We start from the raw sequence: 15,583 nt of genomic DNA, 5'->3' as shown, positions 1-15,583 counted from the left end.
AGTATGTCCCATTCAAAATGTCCTGCCTTGGCTTCCTATTTCAGAGGAAATTACATTAACGCATCAAACAAAGATGCACGTTCCAAGACACTTCAGTGGGCCTTTCAAAATATAAAAAGGCTCCTTATTATATAGTCCTCAAATATTCAAGATGTTTATTCATTTTCCTACCCCTGATTGAAAAATCGAGCTGAACTCTTGTTTTTTTCCCATTTCTTTTATTTAAAAAAAAAATGAAAAAGGAACAATTTTCTAATTTTTCTACTTTCAATATTAATAATAATAAAAAAAAAGACTGAATGAATGATACACGGATTTAAGCAGATTTGGATATTTAAAGCTCTATAATTGGATTTTGACGACTCCCTAATCAATGCTAATTTGTGATATCTGCATTTAGAATTTGACTGGTAAGAAAGATGATTCAAGATACAGTAACTGTAAAAACATTTTGAGTAGTCAACTGAATTTAAGTTATCTGTAATGAAAATACAAGTCTTTAATTGCCTCATCCCACATACTCTGAGATAATTAGAGATACCTGTAATTCAGTTAGGACTAGTCACAACTATTTTCAGATATCTAAATTGATTGTTCATAACGGAATCTGTTATAAATGATGTGCAATAGAGACAGGTGGATGCTATATTTGATTTTTTAATGCGAAAGAAAACAAGGCTGTGAGGGATAGAAGTACAGTCTGTAGCACTCAGGATGAAAAAAAAAAAATGTAATAAAATTAAAATTAAAATTCTAATATATATAAGGACATTATAGATTTGAGTTCATAGTATTGACTGTACAGAGAACATTGGATTTTACTGCACATGTACATAACATATCCTGCGGGTGGAAATTAACTCCAGTCGCTCACTATCATCACATTTTAACGTCTAATACAATTTAGAACTTTTTTAATCCTAAAAAGATCCCACTGCCAAACAACTGAATAAAATTACTAACAATAACCATATGTGTTTGTGCCACTTTATTAAATGTTTTGTAAGAGTTGGCTACTTATTTCCATCTGTGCAGTTTATGAAAGATAAATGCAACACCTCCACCAATTCAAAGCTTGAAAAATGAACTAGAGAAACTTAAGCACTGAACAGTGAATCATGGTGAAGTGTCTTCAGAGACATGGTTGTGGAACAAGAGAATAGAAATTTGAATGCCTGGTATCTCCTTTAATGCCAACATGGCACAGAAAGCCTTTCCGGGTGTAGAAAAGCTTCCCTACAGCGCCATTACTCTTCAAACTATAGGGTGAAAAAGAGCACATTAGAACACCATTACAGATATGACATGATTTTAATCTCAATAAAACATTTCTGAGATGGATAAATTATTTTTCAGTTAGCCTGCAAACAAACATTTCATAAAGGTTTCCTTTCATTTTTGTAAAATGAGTATTGTGTTTGTATTGGCACTAACCTACACACGTAGTATTTGACTCCTGTAAACCGCTTTGATTGGTCATACGAGACCATGTTCCCCTGTGCCCCCTCCATCCATTTCCAACCTCTTCCTCCACACGGATCAACCAGAACCTGCAGATTATTAATACAGTCATTTAAGTTCTGAAGAAATATTGTTATGTTTTAAATATAAATATAATGTACTGTACTGAGTTACCTCATAGCTTTTGGAATAATACGGTTTCCAGTCATATTCATATATGCATGATGGACTGACTACATGTCCACTGTGCCACCCACCGTCTGGTCCGATTGCTTTGCACACCGCATATTGGGTTTTAGAACCGACAGCATCTGTAAACCACAAGGATTTATGGGTTAATCAAGCGCAATGATTTGAGTGGAGCTTGTTCTAGCTTGAAGATACAATGATGTTGTCATTGATTAGATGAGCCTAAAGATAAATTGCACAACAGATTTCTTTCCTAAATGATCTGTCCTACAGTTTTCTGTGCTTATCAGTGAATCCCACTGTAATTCAACTACATGATTTTATAATTCCATTACATGGGATCAGGTAGGAATGGAACTGTAAGAAGCAGCTCAGTCATAAAGTTGTTCAAGTGCTTAATGATTTGTGATGCTGTACATTCTTTTGAAAGCATGGACAAACGCACATTAAAATTAAGAATCAGCCTAATCTAATGTGAGTATGTAGAGTAAAAGAGTTTTCATACTGCTGGGCACATTACTGGTCTGAACCCACTGGAGGTCCTGACTCCTGCAGCCGCTGTATGGGTCTCCTTTCCATGGGCTCACACAGGTGCAGCTCCTGCCGTGATTGGAGGAGGACGAGCATTTGGCGTTCACTCCACAGGGTTTGACCTGACATGTGCCACGACATGTGCCAAAGGCTCCAGTGCAGACCTCATTGTCCTTACAAACGCTGTCTTTTGTGCAGTCATTACACTTGTGTGGTATGAAGGATGGACAGGGCGGCTGTGAGCATTTGTACTCAGCTGGCTTAGGGTGGGTGGCGGAGCCCCAGCCAGATGAACACGTGGCCTTGCAGACAGTGGCTCCACCTTCAGATCTGCACTCGACTCTCCCGTTCACCTGCTCCTCGTAGCACACAGGTGAGGCACTCCACTGTCCTCCTGAGCACACCACGATCTCGGGGAAGGGCTTGTATGATCCACCACATTTCAGTTTCACCCGCTGCTGGGCTGTGCTGTGGTAGAGCTTCTCACAGTGGCTGTTCTGAAGATCCCCGGCCTTTAGAGGGCCACATCCATTTTTATTGAAGAGTCTCCACTGCTGTGAGACATAGTCCTGAAAAAACTTCTCGAGTAAATCAATGTTCTCTGATTTTCCAGTGACCAGTAGATATTTCGACCAAGCTAAAACAGCTTCCTTTTCAAGGGCAAACATGTAGCGCACAAAATAATCAATCTTATCACTGTAGTATTGTGTGCACTCTACTGGCTCACCAGACTGACTTTGTGGGTCCTGGACCAGTGACTTGCGAAACATTTCTAAAATATTGTGTTTGTCTACAAATCCAGAGCCCATCATCATGTCGTTAAAGTTTCTGAGATAAAGTTGAAAAGGGTCCCCCCCTGTGAACAGATCTCCTACTTCAGAAACATAGTATTGTTGGGTTATTGTACCGTTTTTAAGATATGAATGTAATGTGTTCATGTAGCGAAACTTCTGAATCACTTTGATGTATTTTACAAAGAACGATGTCCACTGGATGTCATGTCGAACAGACTCAACTATTTCTTTAGTGAAGTCCTTCAGCTCCTTGACACTAAAATAAATTGCTGTCAGATCAGGGACTGGTTGATAGATCATACCATCGATTTCACTTTCGAGAGCGGCATAGTCAATCATATTTTGGATGTTTTCCTCACACGCCGGACCGTGGAACATCTTATGGCACTTACAGAATCCTTGTGTGGTGTTCTTGATGGGTTTACATTCTCCATTTTTACAATTCATGTCTGAGCAGGGAGCCTTTACCCCAATATTTCCTCTGAGGAAGATTTTAAAGTCTCTGAAGGAGACCAAGTCATTTAATAGTTTACAGCTCAGCTCAATATCCGCTACATCTGTCTGTGCATAATCTGATGGTTTTGTAACAGCATGAAGAAACTGTATTTGGCTGGTAACTTTAGCACCGAACCTGTTGAGCAGCCCTTCCTTCATTGTTAAACACTGCTGGGTAATTCTCAAACTTGCCATTTCTGTTTGCAAACTGGATTTAATATTGTCCTTAGTGTTTTGATCAACAGCTGTGCCCTTTTCTTGATGAATTATGTGAACTGATGTCTTTTCTTGAGCATTCAAGTTGATTGACTGGCCAAAGGTAAACTCATTTTTAACATCGTTTGAGTGGGCAATTACTATCCATTTGAACCAGTGGAACTTGCTCCCCAAATGATTCTTAATATCTGTAGCAAGCATTTTAGTATCTGAGAATGGTTGAGTGCTAAGTTTCACAGCGTCCTTAAGAGCCCATTTATCAAAGTCATCAGCACACTCAATCAAGGCATCCTGTATGGCTGATAAAGTGTTGGACAGTTGTGTGACTGCTTCTTGTGCCTTTACTTCACCATCATAGCCCTTTAGTTTGTAATAAAACACATTTAACTTTAGTCCTGAAACCATCAGAGTGGTGAAGTAGGAGGAGTATTGCACCAGGACATCAATATCACCATTGGATTTCTCAATGATGAGCTGTAAGAGATTCTTATTCAAGCTGACAGGATTGTTCTCAGTGATGTATCTGTAGAAATTAGCAACACTGTTCTCTGTGCCAGTGTTTTCATAGAAAGTGGTGAACCTCTCAGCCCGTCTGGTCTTCTCTTCCTGTGTGGAGGCAAGAGGAGCGCTCTCTATGAATTCTGTTAACTTGGCCCAGGAGTTCTTGATCACGTTCTCATCTTTGCCATAGCTGCTTGCATAGCTTGTCCATTTCATTTCTGTTTGCAGGGTTGAAATTTGAAGGGAGAGAGAGTCGAGTTTACGGTTGACCTCTGCAAATTGTTCCTTCATGAACTCAAACTTTGGATCCGATTGTGGAATGAATGCGAAGATGAAGCTAATTAATGCCCCTATAAAGCCAAAACTTGCTGCAACTTTGCTAAGAGAACCAAAGACTTTGAGGACTTTGACGAGTGATTCACGAGTCGTATCTTTTCTTTTTAAAAAATTTGCCACATTATTGAGACCTTGGAGAAATTCTTTAGATGTTGTCAAGCCCTTCTCCACTTGACTGACTTGTGAGATGCTAATGCCAGCTGTGCAGAAACAGCTGTATATAAGCAGATACAGGATAGTGAGGAAAGTCTTCCCAGTCGCCATGGCAGCTTAACCTGTTAAAAAAGTAGAAGCATTGAATGTCACTGGCCTGGTGTCACTTAAAGTTTTATCAGTGATTTCAGGCCCCCCCAAAAAAGATCAAATTTATCTAATCTTTCCTAACGATCCGCTAGCTGCCCGCCCCATAAGCATGCCGTCAAAAAAACGCGTCTCTGTAGGCAGCCTAGGCTCTGAGATCTGCACACAAAAACAATTGGTTTCACCAACCACTCAAAACCAAAACAAATAGTGTTCCAACCCAGACAGGGGGGAGGGTGTTGTGAGGTTTTGTGCTCGTGTACGGCTCCATGCGAAGTCGGAGCTGAAGAAGAAGCTGGCTCAAAACCTCACAACACAACAAAGATTAGATGAATGTGATACATTTTTTGGGGGGGCCTGAAATCACTGATACAACCTTTAATTCATAATCTACTTATAATGCTGGGATCGTGCAGAGCCCTTTGAATCTGCATAGATTTGAACTTCAACATTCTGGTTGCCATTTAAGTCCATTGTGTGGATAAAAAACCTGAAATGTTTTCCTCAATTTTTTTTTTATTTCTTTTCCACTGAAGAAAGAAAGACATGAACTTGGATGGCATTGGGGTGAGTAAATTGTCAGGAAATTTTCATTCTGAGGTAACCTAATCCTTTAAGTGGTCTAAAGCTGTCGTTTAATTGATACAGTTACAGTGCGCAGTAGAGACCTATTCCTCTTGAAAACGGTTTCAGTTTACACACTCCTGCAGAAATATAAATTTGATTACATTTTGGAGAGCAGACAGAAGAAGATCGTTGTTTGTGTTCAGATGTTCAGTAGCGTCATGAGTTTTTACTTTTTCTTCTTTTCATTTACAAAAGCTTTTGAACACAAAACTCTGCAGGGTCACTTTATTTTGACATTGTCTAATAATCCAAATGTAGCTGTATGTTATCATACAAAGCAAAGGACATGCAATGATATTCTGGCCACAGATGAAATGCCAGAAATAAAGCGTGTATATAATAAAGCCCTCCTGTGTTTGTTGCAAATATCTAATTATGATAATAATATAAAATTTAAACTAAATATCTATCTAAATGATAACATGTTATAGTATTGTTTACTCTTACTCAAGTAACTTCAAAATTACTTTTACTAATGTTTCTATAAGTACTTGTACTTTTACTTGAGTACAGTTTTTGGATACTCTGTGTGGACAAATACTTGATGTCTATAAAATCAAATACACTCAAATGTTGTCAAAGGAGCAGATGTAAAAACAACGGCTACTAGACCATTGACTACCAGATTGCTGCAAGATACATGTGCTGAAAAGCTTTGAGTTATCAATCATTTTAGGAAAAGAATGATGTTGAGATTCAAGAGAAAAACAATAAAACAGCAGAATAACTCACCAGAAAACACGATCATACAGGTACAAAGACAGAGACTAGAACCAACACTGGGCTATTTATACTGAAGCTAATGAGTCACATGACAAGAAGAAGAAGAAGGCAAGGTTTTTTTTTTTTTTTTTTTTTTTTTAAAGGACAAAGCTTGAGAAAAGAGTTTGTAGACTCATGAAACAGACACAATGACCTCTAGTGGTCATCTGGAATTCATGGCAATTCAAACAACAAACTCTTGTGTTGTTGTCATTTTTTCCACCACAAGTAACTTACTTGCATGTGTTTTAATGTTTATATATATATATATATATTTTTTTTTTTTTGGACAATATGGCTCAGTCCATCATGACAGATCATTATCACGCATGGTTGCTGATTTCTGGGACAAAGTATGAAAAGTTGAATGATTGTGAACAAGCCACAACTCTTACAAGATAAGTAAGTTCTGAGACCTTGGTAAAAGTCATCTGAGAGCTCAAATCTCTTGAGGTTTTGTTAAAGGCAAAAACAAAAAATCTCTTTGGGTGCCTACATTTTTGTATGATGCTCCTTTATTTTATAACTACAATTATACAAATATAATAATATAAACTTGCTTAAAAAAAGAAAAATGTTTCATCGTTTTGTTACATCATTTGTTACATACATCAGATATTTTGACTACAAACGTTTGCAAGCCTCTGTTGTTTGCCGATCGATCGTCGTGTGAGGATTTTCGCCAGGCCTCTCAGGTGAGAAATAATGGCTACAATGTGTCAATGATGACGCCGTAACGAAGTACAGTAAATGTTTAAACTATCGAGAAAATCGGGTGCTCATACGTGACCAACGTCCCAACACCTCATGAAAAGGGCCTGTCCCGAAGCAGGATCGACCCAATTTTTGTCTGACCATCGAGGACAAATTTCCGTCAGAATTTCACAGAAAGAAAAAGAAATACTGACTTCCATAAGCTTATGTGATGCTATTCATTGCAAATGTTCATTAATTCATACATACACGGTTCTATGAATGTATTTTACAAAAACATGCGATCTTCATTTCTATAATGTTATTATATTGTAGTTACAATCAATAACTTTAGTAATACAGATTTATTTCTGTCAAATAAGTATTAACAGTAATTAATAGCAGTTCTGTTTGGTCCTTATAAATTGCGAGTTATGATACAGTTCGTAACCTCTATAAATTCATAATTGAAGGCTTTAAGTAGAAACAGGATGCAATTATGCATTTGGAGTTGTTTGCTTGTAAATGTAACTAATGAGCAATCATTTCTGCAATAAAATAATAATGTGAAGAAAATAAATAATAATTTATTAAAGGAGTCATAATGTAGAAATTTCACTTTTCCACGAGAATCAATGTATGTTATGATTGCATAATGATTATACACTGGCCGGGAAGCCGATATTTAAAAGTGAAGCGTTTGTTTACCTCGGGGTTTGTAAAATAGGCCACGTGCACGCGCACGAAAAAACGAGATTTTGATTTCTTCCCCTTCTTGACGTCAAGACGGGGGAGGATATACCAAATATGGACACCGCAAACCTATGCCGCGGGAAGCCCGCCCCTCTCCCCCTCAGATTCAGTTTAGTTGACTCGAGAAAGATGGAGAAATCGAGTGCACACCTGAGATGCTCTGTGGGTGACTGCCACAAACAACATGCAAATGTGTTTTATCTACCAAAAACGGACGAAACTATCAGGGAACAGTGGATGAAATTCATTTTTAATGACGCTGTCCCAACAACTCTTTCAAGTGGCGTATCGTTAGGTGTGTGTGCTAAACAATTTACACCGGAATCTTTTACAAATTTGGGGCAGTATCAGGCGAACTTGGCCTCGAAGCTCCGTTTGGGAAAAGGTGCCATCCCAACCATCAGGGACTTGCCAGAAATTGAAAAGGTAAAACTGTTTTTATTGCTCTACTGTGGTTAACAAATAGCAGCTAACTGCTAATGCGGCTATTGTATGTAACGTTACCTTCGAGGTAAACACGGGGAATGGACTCTACGAATGCTAGCCACATCTTTCGACTTTGTTTTACACTAGCAGCTACAGTAGTGACGGTACAGGAGTCCATGCTCAGTGGCTAAAACTGTTTAAATGCAAGTATGAAAACAATATACCACTAAACATTATTAGCCAAACTCATGCAAAACATGCAGTTTGAAAATAACTTTCAGTTAGTGGGGCTTCTGTAAGAATGTATATGGCAATGGTGTATTTTTTCTTTTTTCTTTGGTTGTGATTACAATTTCACTAACAATAAGTACCGTCACATTTATTGAGCTATTGCAGTATTTTGTCTATGTTTTTGTACCGCTTGGAAGTAGTAAAATACATTCCTGCAACCAATCAACGCGCCCCTCATTTGCATTATTATAATGACCGTCCACGACAGCCAAAACATCGCATCAGATCTCGCGAGACAATAATGCCTTTAGAAATAAGGGTCTGAGGGGCTCTGTGTTGATTTTTTTTCAGAAGTGCCTAAAATACTATAATAGAGCATTTGGGTATCCAAGGTAACACAACATTATGACTCCTTTAATACAAACAGTTGTATTACATTTTTTTTTTCTTGTTACATATTTATTTATAAAAAAAAAAAAAAAAATTGTTACACATCGTTGACCTTATGGGTTATTAAAAATGTAATCTACACTTTTATTCCAGACTTTTATTCCATGTAGTGATGTTGAAAAAAAGTTAGGGTTAGTAGAGGTCATATAGCCTAATAAGTCCCGGTGAGCTAAGCCCCACCCTCTTGGATTTATGTCGCGTTCCAGGCAACCTGTAACCCGTGTTTTTCCAACCTTATACCCGTGAAAGTGCACTGGAACGGCAGTCAAACCCGTGACTTCCCACCCGTGAACTCGTACTAGATCGATGTACTCCCAGTTACGAGTTGGAAAAACACGGGTTACAGGTTGCCTGGAACGCGGCATTAAATTCCACTTTGAATAGCGGCAACCAAACGACTTTACTTATCAAACAACTTTTACTTATAACACTTCGTCGAATACGTTTTATTCCCTGACTGATTTTTCCATGGCTGGAACAGTACAGAAAAGGTAATGCTTCTAAACATTATTTGCTTGTGTTATCTGTTTCCTCCAGTCAGCTCCAGGTCGACGAATGCGCCCGCGTTCCTCCAATTTATTTGCAGTCTCCGAGTATCAACAACATGTATAAACATTGATGATAATAATAATAAATGTTTCTTGATCGGCTATTCGGTATATGCGATTAATTTCTGAAGTCTCACTGATGACTGGAGTAATGACGCGGAAAATGCAGCTCCAATGATAGCAATAAAATGCATTTTACAATGTATTCCCAAAGAAAAAAGATTATTTTAAATAGAAGAAAACAATAACAACATTTTATATAAATATATATAAATATATAAACATTAAGTATACAAGATGCTATGATTCACTATGGGTGTGGTCATCGTGGTAAGTGCTAACGGGACATTTTTTGAAAACATTAAAACGTCTTACAGATCTAAAACTTTTAAACGGTAGTGTAGTTCAAAAGTTTTGAAGTAAAGCTTTTATTTCAAGAAAATGTATAGTCAGAATACAGCTTTTAGAATACGACTTGTTTTTGTGAATAAGCTACAAACAATTCATAGATGTCAGAGGTCATGGTGGTTACAGAGAAACCATTTTTTTTCAAAAAAATATCACTCATGTTAACAATGTTTCAAAGCAAACCTATTGTGTTTTCAATTTTTTAAGAGAGAACTGATCACTAGGCATTTTCCCCCAAGATTCTTAATAGTTTAAACTGGAGTGTAAATACACTGCAAAAATGATTTTCCAACTTAGTGTTTTTGTCTTTTTATAAAACAGTCCAAATATAAAAAAATAAAAAATGAATCAAGATGCTAGAAAGAAAACAAACAAAGCCAATTACTATAACAATTGCCCGAACAAATGATTTTATTTTTTTTAAAAACAAGTTTTCAAGCAAATTCATTGTGTTTCTCAACATTTAAAGACAACGTTTAGGTTTAAGATGACCATTGTCTATGCACGCTCTCACACCCTTTAAAGACAATTCCAGGCCCTCACAATGGAAAAGGAAATAGTGCAGGGCAGGCCCTGTTGTACTGCTGCCCATTTAGTGCTTTTTTTTTTTTTTTTTTGAAATCACATTTCTTCAAATCATAAATTGTTCTTTAAAATCGTTGAAATAATTTCTTTCACATTATGTCTGTTTGTCACCAAGGACTCCTGATCGTCATCTTGTCCACTGCTTGCGGTGCCACAAGCCTCAGGAGTGCATCTCCGTTCACCTGGCTCGGGTGTGCATGAAGAGCAGCACTCCAGAGGAGAGAGCAGCCGAGGTGCAGAGCGCAAAGGCCTCAAGCAAGGGTTGGGTCCGCTACGGCAGAAACTGGACTACAATGTCATCTGCAACCTCATTCCCGACAGATGCTCCTAGGCCAACTTGGTCAATGAGCTTCTTCGTTGCGGTTTCTTCGTTGCCAATCAGCTCCATCTTCAACCCATGTAGTCCCGTCTGGTCTGACTCAAAAGTAAGTGCAGTAAACCGTGTGCTACACTGCAAAAAGAAAAAGTGGTATTCCTACGTATCCTTGTCTTGTTTTCCGGTCCAAATATCTAACAATTCTTAAATCAGGATGCATTCACTAGATGTCAATTATAGTGTGTCCTGTTTTCTGGGATAAGTAAATCAGATTGAAGGGAGTTGTTAAAGACATACACTGCAAAAAATGCTTTTCTTACTTAGTATCCGTGTCTTGTTTCCAGTCCAAATATCAAAAGAATTCTTAAAATCAAGATGAATTTACTAAAGTAGTAAAATGCCATACGATATTATGTCTGGTTTTCTGTGGAAATAAATTAAAATTAAGGGAGTTTTTGCTTAAAACAAACAAAACTATCTGTCCATGGGGTAAGAAAAATATTGTTTCTGTCTGAATTTAAGATGATTTTTCTTAGCCAATGGACAGATAGTTTAGCTTGTATTAAGTAAAAACCCACTTAATTTTGATTAATTCCCCCGGAAAACAAGACATAATATCGTATCTAAATTTAACTGATTTACTAAATGCATCTTCATTTAAGAATTTTTAGATATTTGGACTGGAAACCAGATAAAAATACTAAAAAGGAAAAGGATTCTTCTTTCTTATTTAATGGCGGATTGCAAACAACTTTTAGTTGCATACCGCCACCTACTGTACTGTACCTACTGTACTGTACCTATATGTATCATGTCATTTTACAATTATTTAAATTCTACTCCATAACCCTGTTTCTTTTAAAAATTTAAATAGTGCCTTCCTGGTGATTCTTATCTCCTCTCCCTCTCCTTCTGATCCCAGTATCCCTACCAGATTCCACTCCCGCCCTGTCTCCTGAACCTTATCTTTAAACACCCGTCTATCCACCTCATTCAATGTGCAGTACAATATTACATGTTCTACATTTTCTTTAACCCCACAGTTTTCACAATTCTCACTATTCCTCTTCCCCATTAAAAACAGTGTGCCATTCAGCCCTGTATGATCCATCCTGAGTCTACAAAAAGTATTTTTTGCAGTGCAGTATCTTATACAAATTTACTCATCTAGTAAATGCATTTTGATTTAAGAATATTTAGCTATTTGTACTGGAAACAAGTCAGAAGTACTAAGAACATCAATCATGGGAAATGTAGTGTGGATGTTACCAACCAGAAGATGACAATGAAACTGAATAAAAAAAACAACACAAACAAACTCACTAACATATGCGACCACACTTTTATCCTGAGATGATAAAGTCACAATGCCAAGAAATGCTCTTGGCTCTCACCTGCAAACACTCTGCAATCAATCAATCACCCTCATCAGCTCAACACAACTTAAGCTTTCAGTGTCTGTCAGCTCTTTGTCTGGTGACTGTCCCACGCTGGCGCTCCCGATGGGCGCCAGGCCGAGGAACCCGCGCACCTTGGAGATGCTGTCGGGGTGCATGGTGTTTGTGCCGAGGCTGATTGAATATCGTCCGGAGCGCTGATTAAGTGGCCTTCCCAAGAATAATTCCTCCAGGGCCAGCTCCATCTGGTAGGCCTCCCAGCTGTTGGCATATCCTCCTTTCCCTGCGCAACGAGTGAACAGTTCTCGCAGGGTCACAGAAAGATGTTCCGCCGCACCACGTGATACAGCCCGATACCACTCGCGTTGTTTCTAAGCGGAACAAGCATAGGGGTGTGCTCGAGGAGCCTGTGCAATGCCGGCATGCTGAAATAGTGTTTTGGGTTGATCAGCAAGGGTATGGGGTTGTTAAAAAGGAAGACGGCCTTGATCCTGGCATCGACCTTGTACACCGTCTTCCACGTCAGGTCTTCAAAGTGTGCCACGTAGGACTGTGTGTTAGTCAGTATCCTACATGCGTGACTGGGATTGTGGAGGCCGCAGGTTGCTATGATGTGGCTGACGGGGTGCTTATCTGAGGACAGCGTTTATTACGCTTGCAGCGTTCGCCCTGGCAGACACCTGCGAATTGAACACGGGGTGAGGGTGTTGTGTCTCGGTGCTGATGCAGCACATGTTAAGCTGGTAGCCTCCGTCAAGGAAGGACAAAGTGTCTTGGCGAGAGCCGACACGACCAACAAATAGGTAATGCAAGTTAGCCTTCAGCATTGACAGGTTCCTCAGCTGTACCACCAGGCCGTCTACGTCAAACTCAAAGTTCAGCGCGTCGCCGGGCATGGTGACCGTCGTGGGAAATATGGGTATTCTGGTGTCCTCGTCACGGAGGAATTTTTCGCAATTGTCGTGCGCGTAGAACGCATCTGTGATATTTCTGCCATTCTCCTCACAGGCCCTGTGGAATCTGTCACCGAACATGAAGTCCAGCTCCCCGTCTGTGTAGTCCATGGTTGTGGTAGGCGGCCTGCATTTGTGCATGGAAACGATGCGGTTAAGGCACCCAATATACTCAACACAAAATCAAAGGACGAACTGGTGCGACGTCATTTTAAAACAAAAATGTTTGTATGGCTCCGTTTTTCCAGTCTGTTCGTTGTCAAACCCAAATGTTTTATTTTTAATTATTTAAAAAAATGCCATTATAATTATTTTTTTAAATAAATATATTTATAATAAAATTATATTTTATTGAGAAAACAAAATATTTTATTATTGTCTTTTTTTTCATTAGATCAGACATTTTAAGCTGTCATATGGACAATTTACCCTTCCTATGGGTCATGTTGTGACTTCACCATTTCACTCCATTTCTTTCGGGGTGTATCGAGCCAAAAAAAAAGTATACACTGTATTAATGAAACAAAACCACACAAGTGTACTAGATGTGTGAAATCAATGTGGTTAAAATATATATATTATATTATGAACCCCAAGTAGATTTACACAAACTGAGAAAGTCAAATGGCATTTGGTTGTGCCCCGTAATCACCCATATGCCTACACATAATGAGCCTATTTCACATACAGTACATCTCTTTGTCTATGTTTAAAAAGAGAGGAAGAAAAAAAAACGGGATTTGCTTACGGGTCATTCTATGGAAATGTCAATTTTTCTGTCCCTAGCCTTTACTGAAATATTACACTTAAACACTTTAGTGTTACAATTTCTTTACAAAATAATAGTACAAATATAATAAAATATATAATAATAAACATGCATACATATACACACACACTATATATATATATACATATATACCTGGTCAAGACAATCTCCTGCACTCCAAACTGAATGTCAGAATGGGAAAGAAAGGTGATTTAAGCAATTTTGAGCGTGGGATGGTTGTTGGTGCCATACGGGCCGGTCTGAGTATTTCACAATCTGCTCAGTTACTGGGATTTTCACGCACAACCATTTCTAGGGTTTACAAAGAATGGTGTGAAAAGGGAAAAACATCCAGTATGCGGCAGTCCTGTGGGCGAAAATGCCTTGTTGATGCTAGAGGTCAGAGGAGAATGGGCCGACTGATTCAAGCTGATAGAAGAGCAACTTTAACTGAAATAACCACTCGTTACAACCGAGGTATGCAGAAAAGCATTTGTGAAGCCACAACACGCACAACCTTGAGGCGGATGGGCTACAACAGCAGAAGACCCCACCGGGTACCATCTCCACAACAAATAGGAAAAAGAGGCTACAATTTGCACGAGCTCACCAAAATTGGACAGTTGAAGACTGGAAAAATGTTGCCTGGTCTGATGAGTCTCGATTTCTGTTGAGACATTCAGATGGTAGAGTCAGAATTTGGCGTAAACAGAATGAGAACATGGATCCATCATGCCTTGTTACCACTGTGCAGGCTGGTGGTGGTGGTGTAATGGTGTGGAGGATGTTTTCTTGGCACACTTTAGGCCCCTTAGTGCCAATTGGGCATCGTTTAAATGCCACGGCCTACCTGAGCATTGTTTCTGACCATGTCCATCCCTTTATGACCACCATGTACCCATCCTCTGATGGCTACTTCCAGCAGGATAATGCACCATGTCACAAAGCTCGAATCATTTCAAATTGGTTTCTTGAACATGACAATGAGTTCACTGTACTAAAATGGCCCCCACAGTTACCAGATCCCAACCCAATAGAGCATCTTTGGGATGTGGTGGAACGGGAGCTTCGTGCCCTGGATGTGCACCCCACAAATCTCCATCAACTGCAAGATGCTATCCTATCAATATGGGCCAACATTTCAAAAGAATGCTTCCAGCACCTTGTTGAATCAATGCCACGTAGAATTAAGGCAGTTCTGAAGGCGAAACGGGGTCAAACACAGTATTAGTATGGTGTCCCTAATAATCCTTTAGGTGAGTGTGTATATATATATATATATATATATATATATTAGTGGTGGGCCGTTATCGGCGTTAACGTGTTGCGTTAACGTGAGACTCTTATCGGGCGATAAAAAAAATATCGCCGTTAATCTATTCTCAAAATTGGGTTGGGAGTTGGGTCTATACTAGAGATGTGCGGATGGGCTATTATTTCATCCGCAACCGCATCACAAAACTCATCATCCATCCGCACCAACGTTTTTGACCAATTTTCAAAACCGCACCCGCCCGCCATCCGCTGATTGGTGTATACATATATTTTTCATTTGATTGGTTCAACCGCCCGCCACCTGCCCGAATTTAATTAAAATATTATTTTTCGTCATGTCATCCGCCCGATCCGCGGTTTATCCGCGGAGTCCGCGGCTGTAACCGCAAACCGCGCATCTCTAGTCTATACTATGCAAGCTATGATGACTTTCACCTTGATATTTTAGCGCGGATGTATACCTAGCCGAATTGCACTGTAGGGGGTGAGAACAAATCTTCGAACCTGTGTTTATGCCTAGAGGTCGACCGATTCATCGGTCGGCCGATTGATCGGCCGATTTTTTGC

The 15,583-nt window shown here is 39.1% G+C and overlaps 1 protein-coding gene across 1 annotated transcript; it reads right to left on the bottom strand.

The window, feature by feature from the left end:
* Positions 1–639: 639 nt before the first annotated feature.
* On the bottom strand, positions 640–6,243 carry LOC311289314 (SE-cephalotoxin-like). The gene is made up of 5 exons (XM_084407180.1): positions 6,183–6,243; positions 2,156–4,798; positions 1,636–1,772; positions 1,435–1,550; positions 640–1,259 (listed from the first exon to the last, which is right to left on the bottom strand). The coding sequence occupies exons 2-5, from the start codon at positions 4,785–4,787 to the stop codon at positions 1,133–1,135; spliced, it is 3,012 nt and encodes a 1,003-aa protein (XP_084263306.1). The 5' UTR covers positions 4,788–4,798; positions 6,183–6,243; the 3' UTR covers positions 640–1,132.
* Between the last annotated feature and the right edge of the window lie 9,340 nt (positions 6,244–15,583).

The sequence above is a fragment of the Rutilus rutilus genome, assembly GCF_951802725.1.
Source record: "Rutilus rutilus genome assembly, chromosome: 4".
NCBI lineage: Eukaryota > Metazoa > Chordata > Actinopteri > Cypriniformes > Leuciscidae > Rutilus > Rutilus rutilus.
The sequence above is the reverse complement of the archived record's forward strand: the minus strand, read 5'-3'. Positions and strand labels throughout refer to the sequence as shown.

Excerpts from the sequence above, each read along its gene's own strand:
- LOC311289314 (XM_084407180.1), bottom strand. The coding sequence starts at position 4,787 with ATGGCGACTGGGAAGACTTTCCTCACTATCCTGTATCTGCTTATATAC. Across the intron at positions 1,773-2,155 it reads GACCAGTAATGTGCCCAGCA|ATGCTGTCGGTTCTAAAACC; the intron begins GTATGAAAACTC and ends TGTGGTTTACAG. Across the intron at positions 1,551-1,635 it reads ATTATTCCAAAAGCTATGAG|GTTCTGGTTGATCCGTGTGG; the intron begins GTAACTCAGTAC and ends AATAATCTGCAG.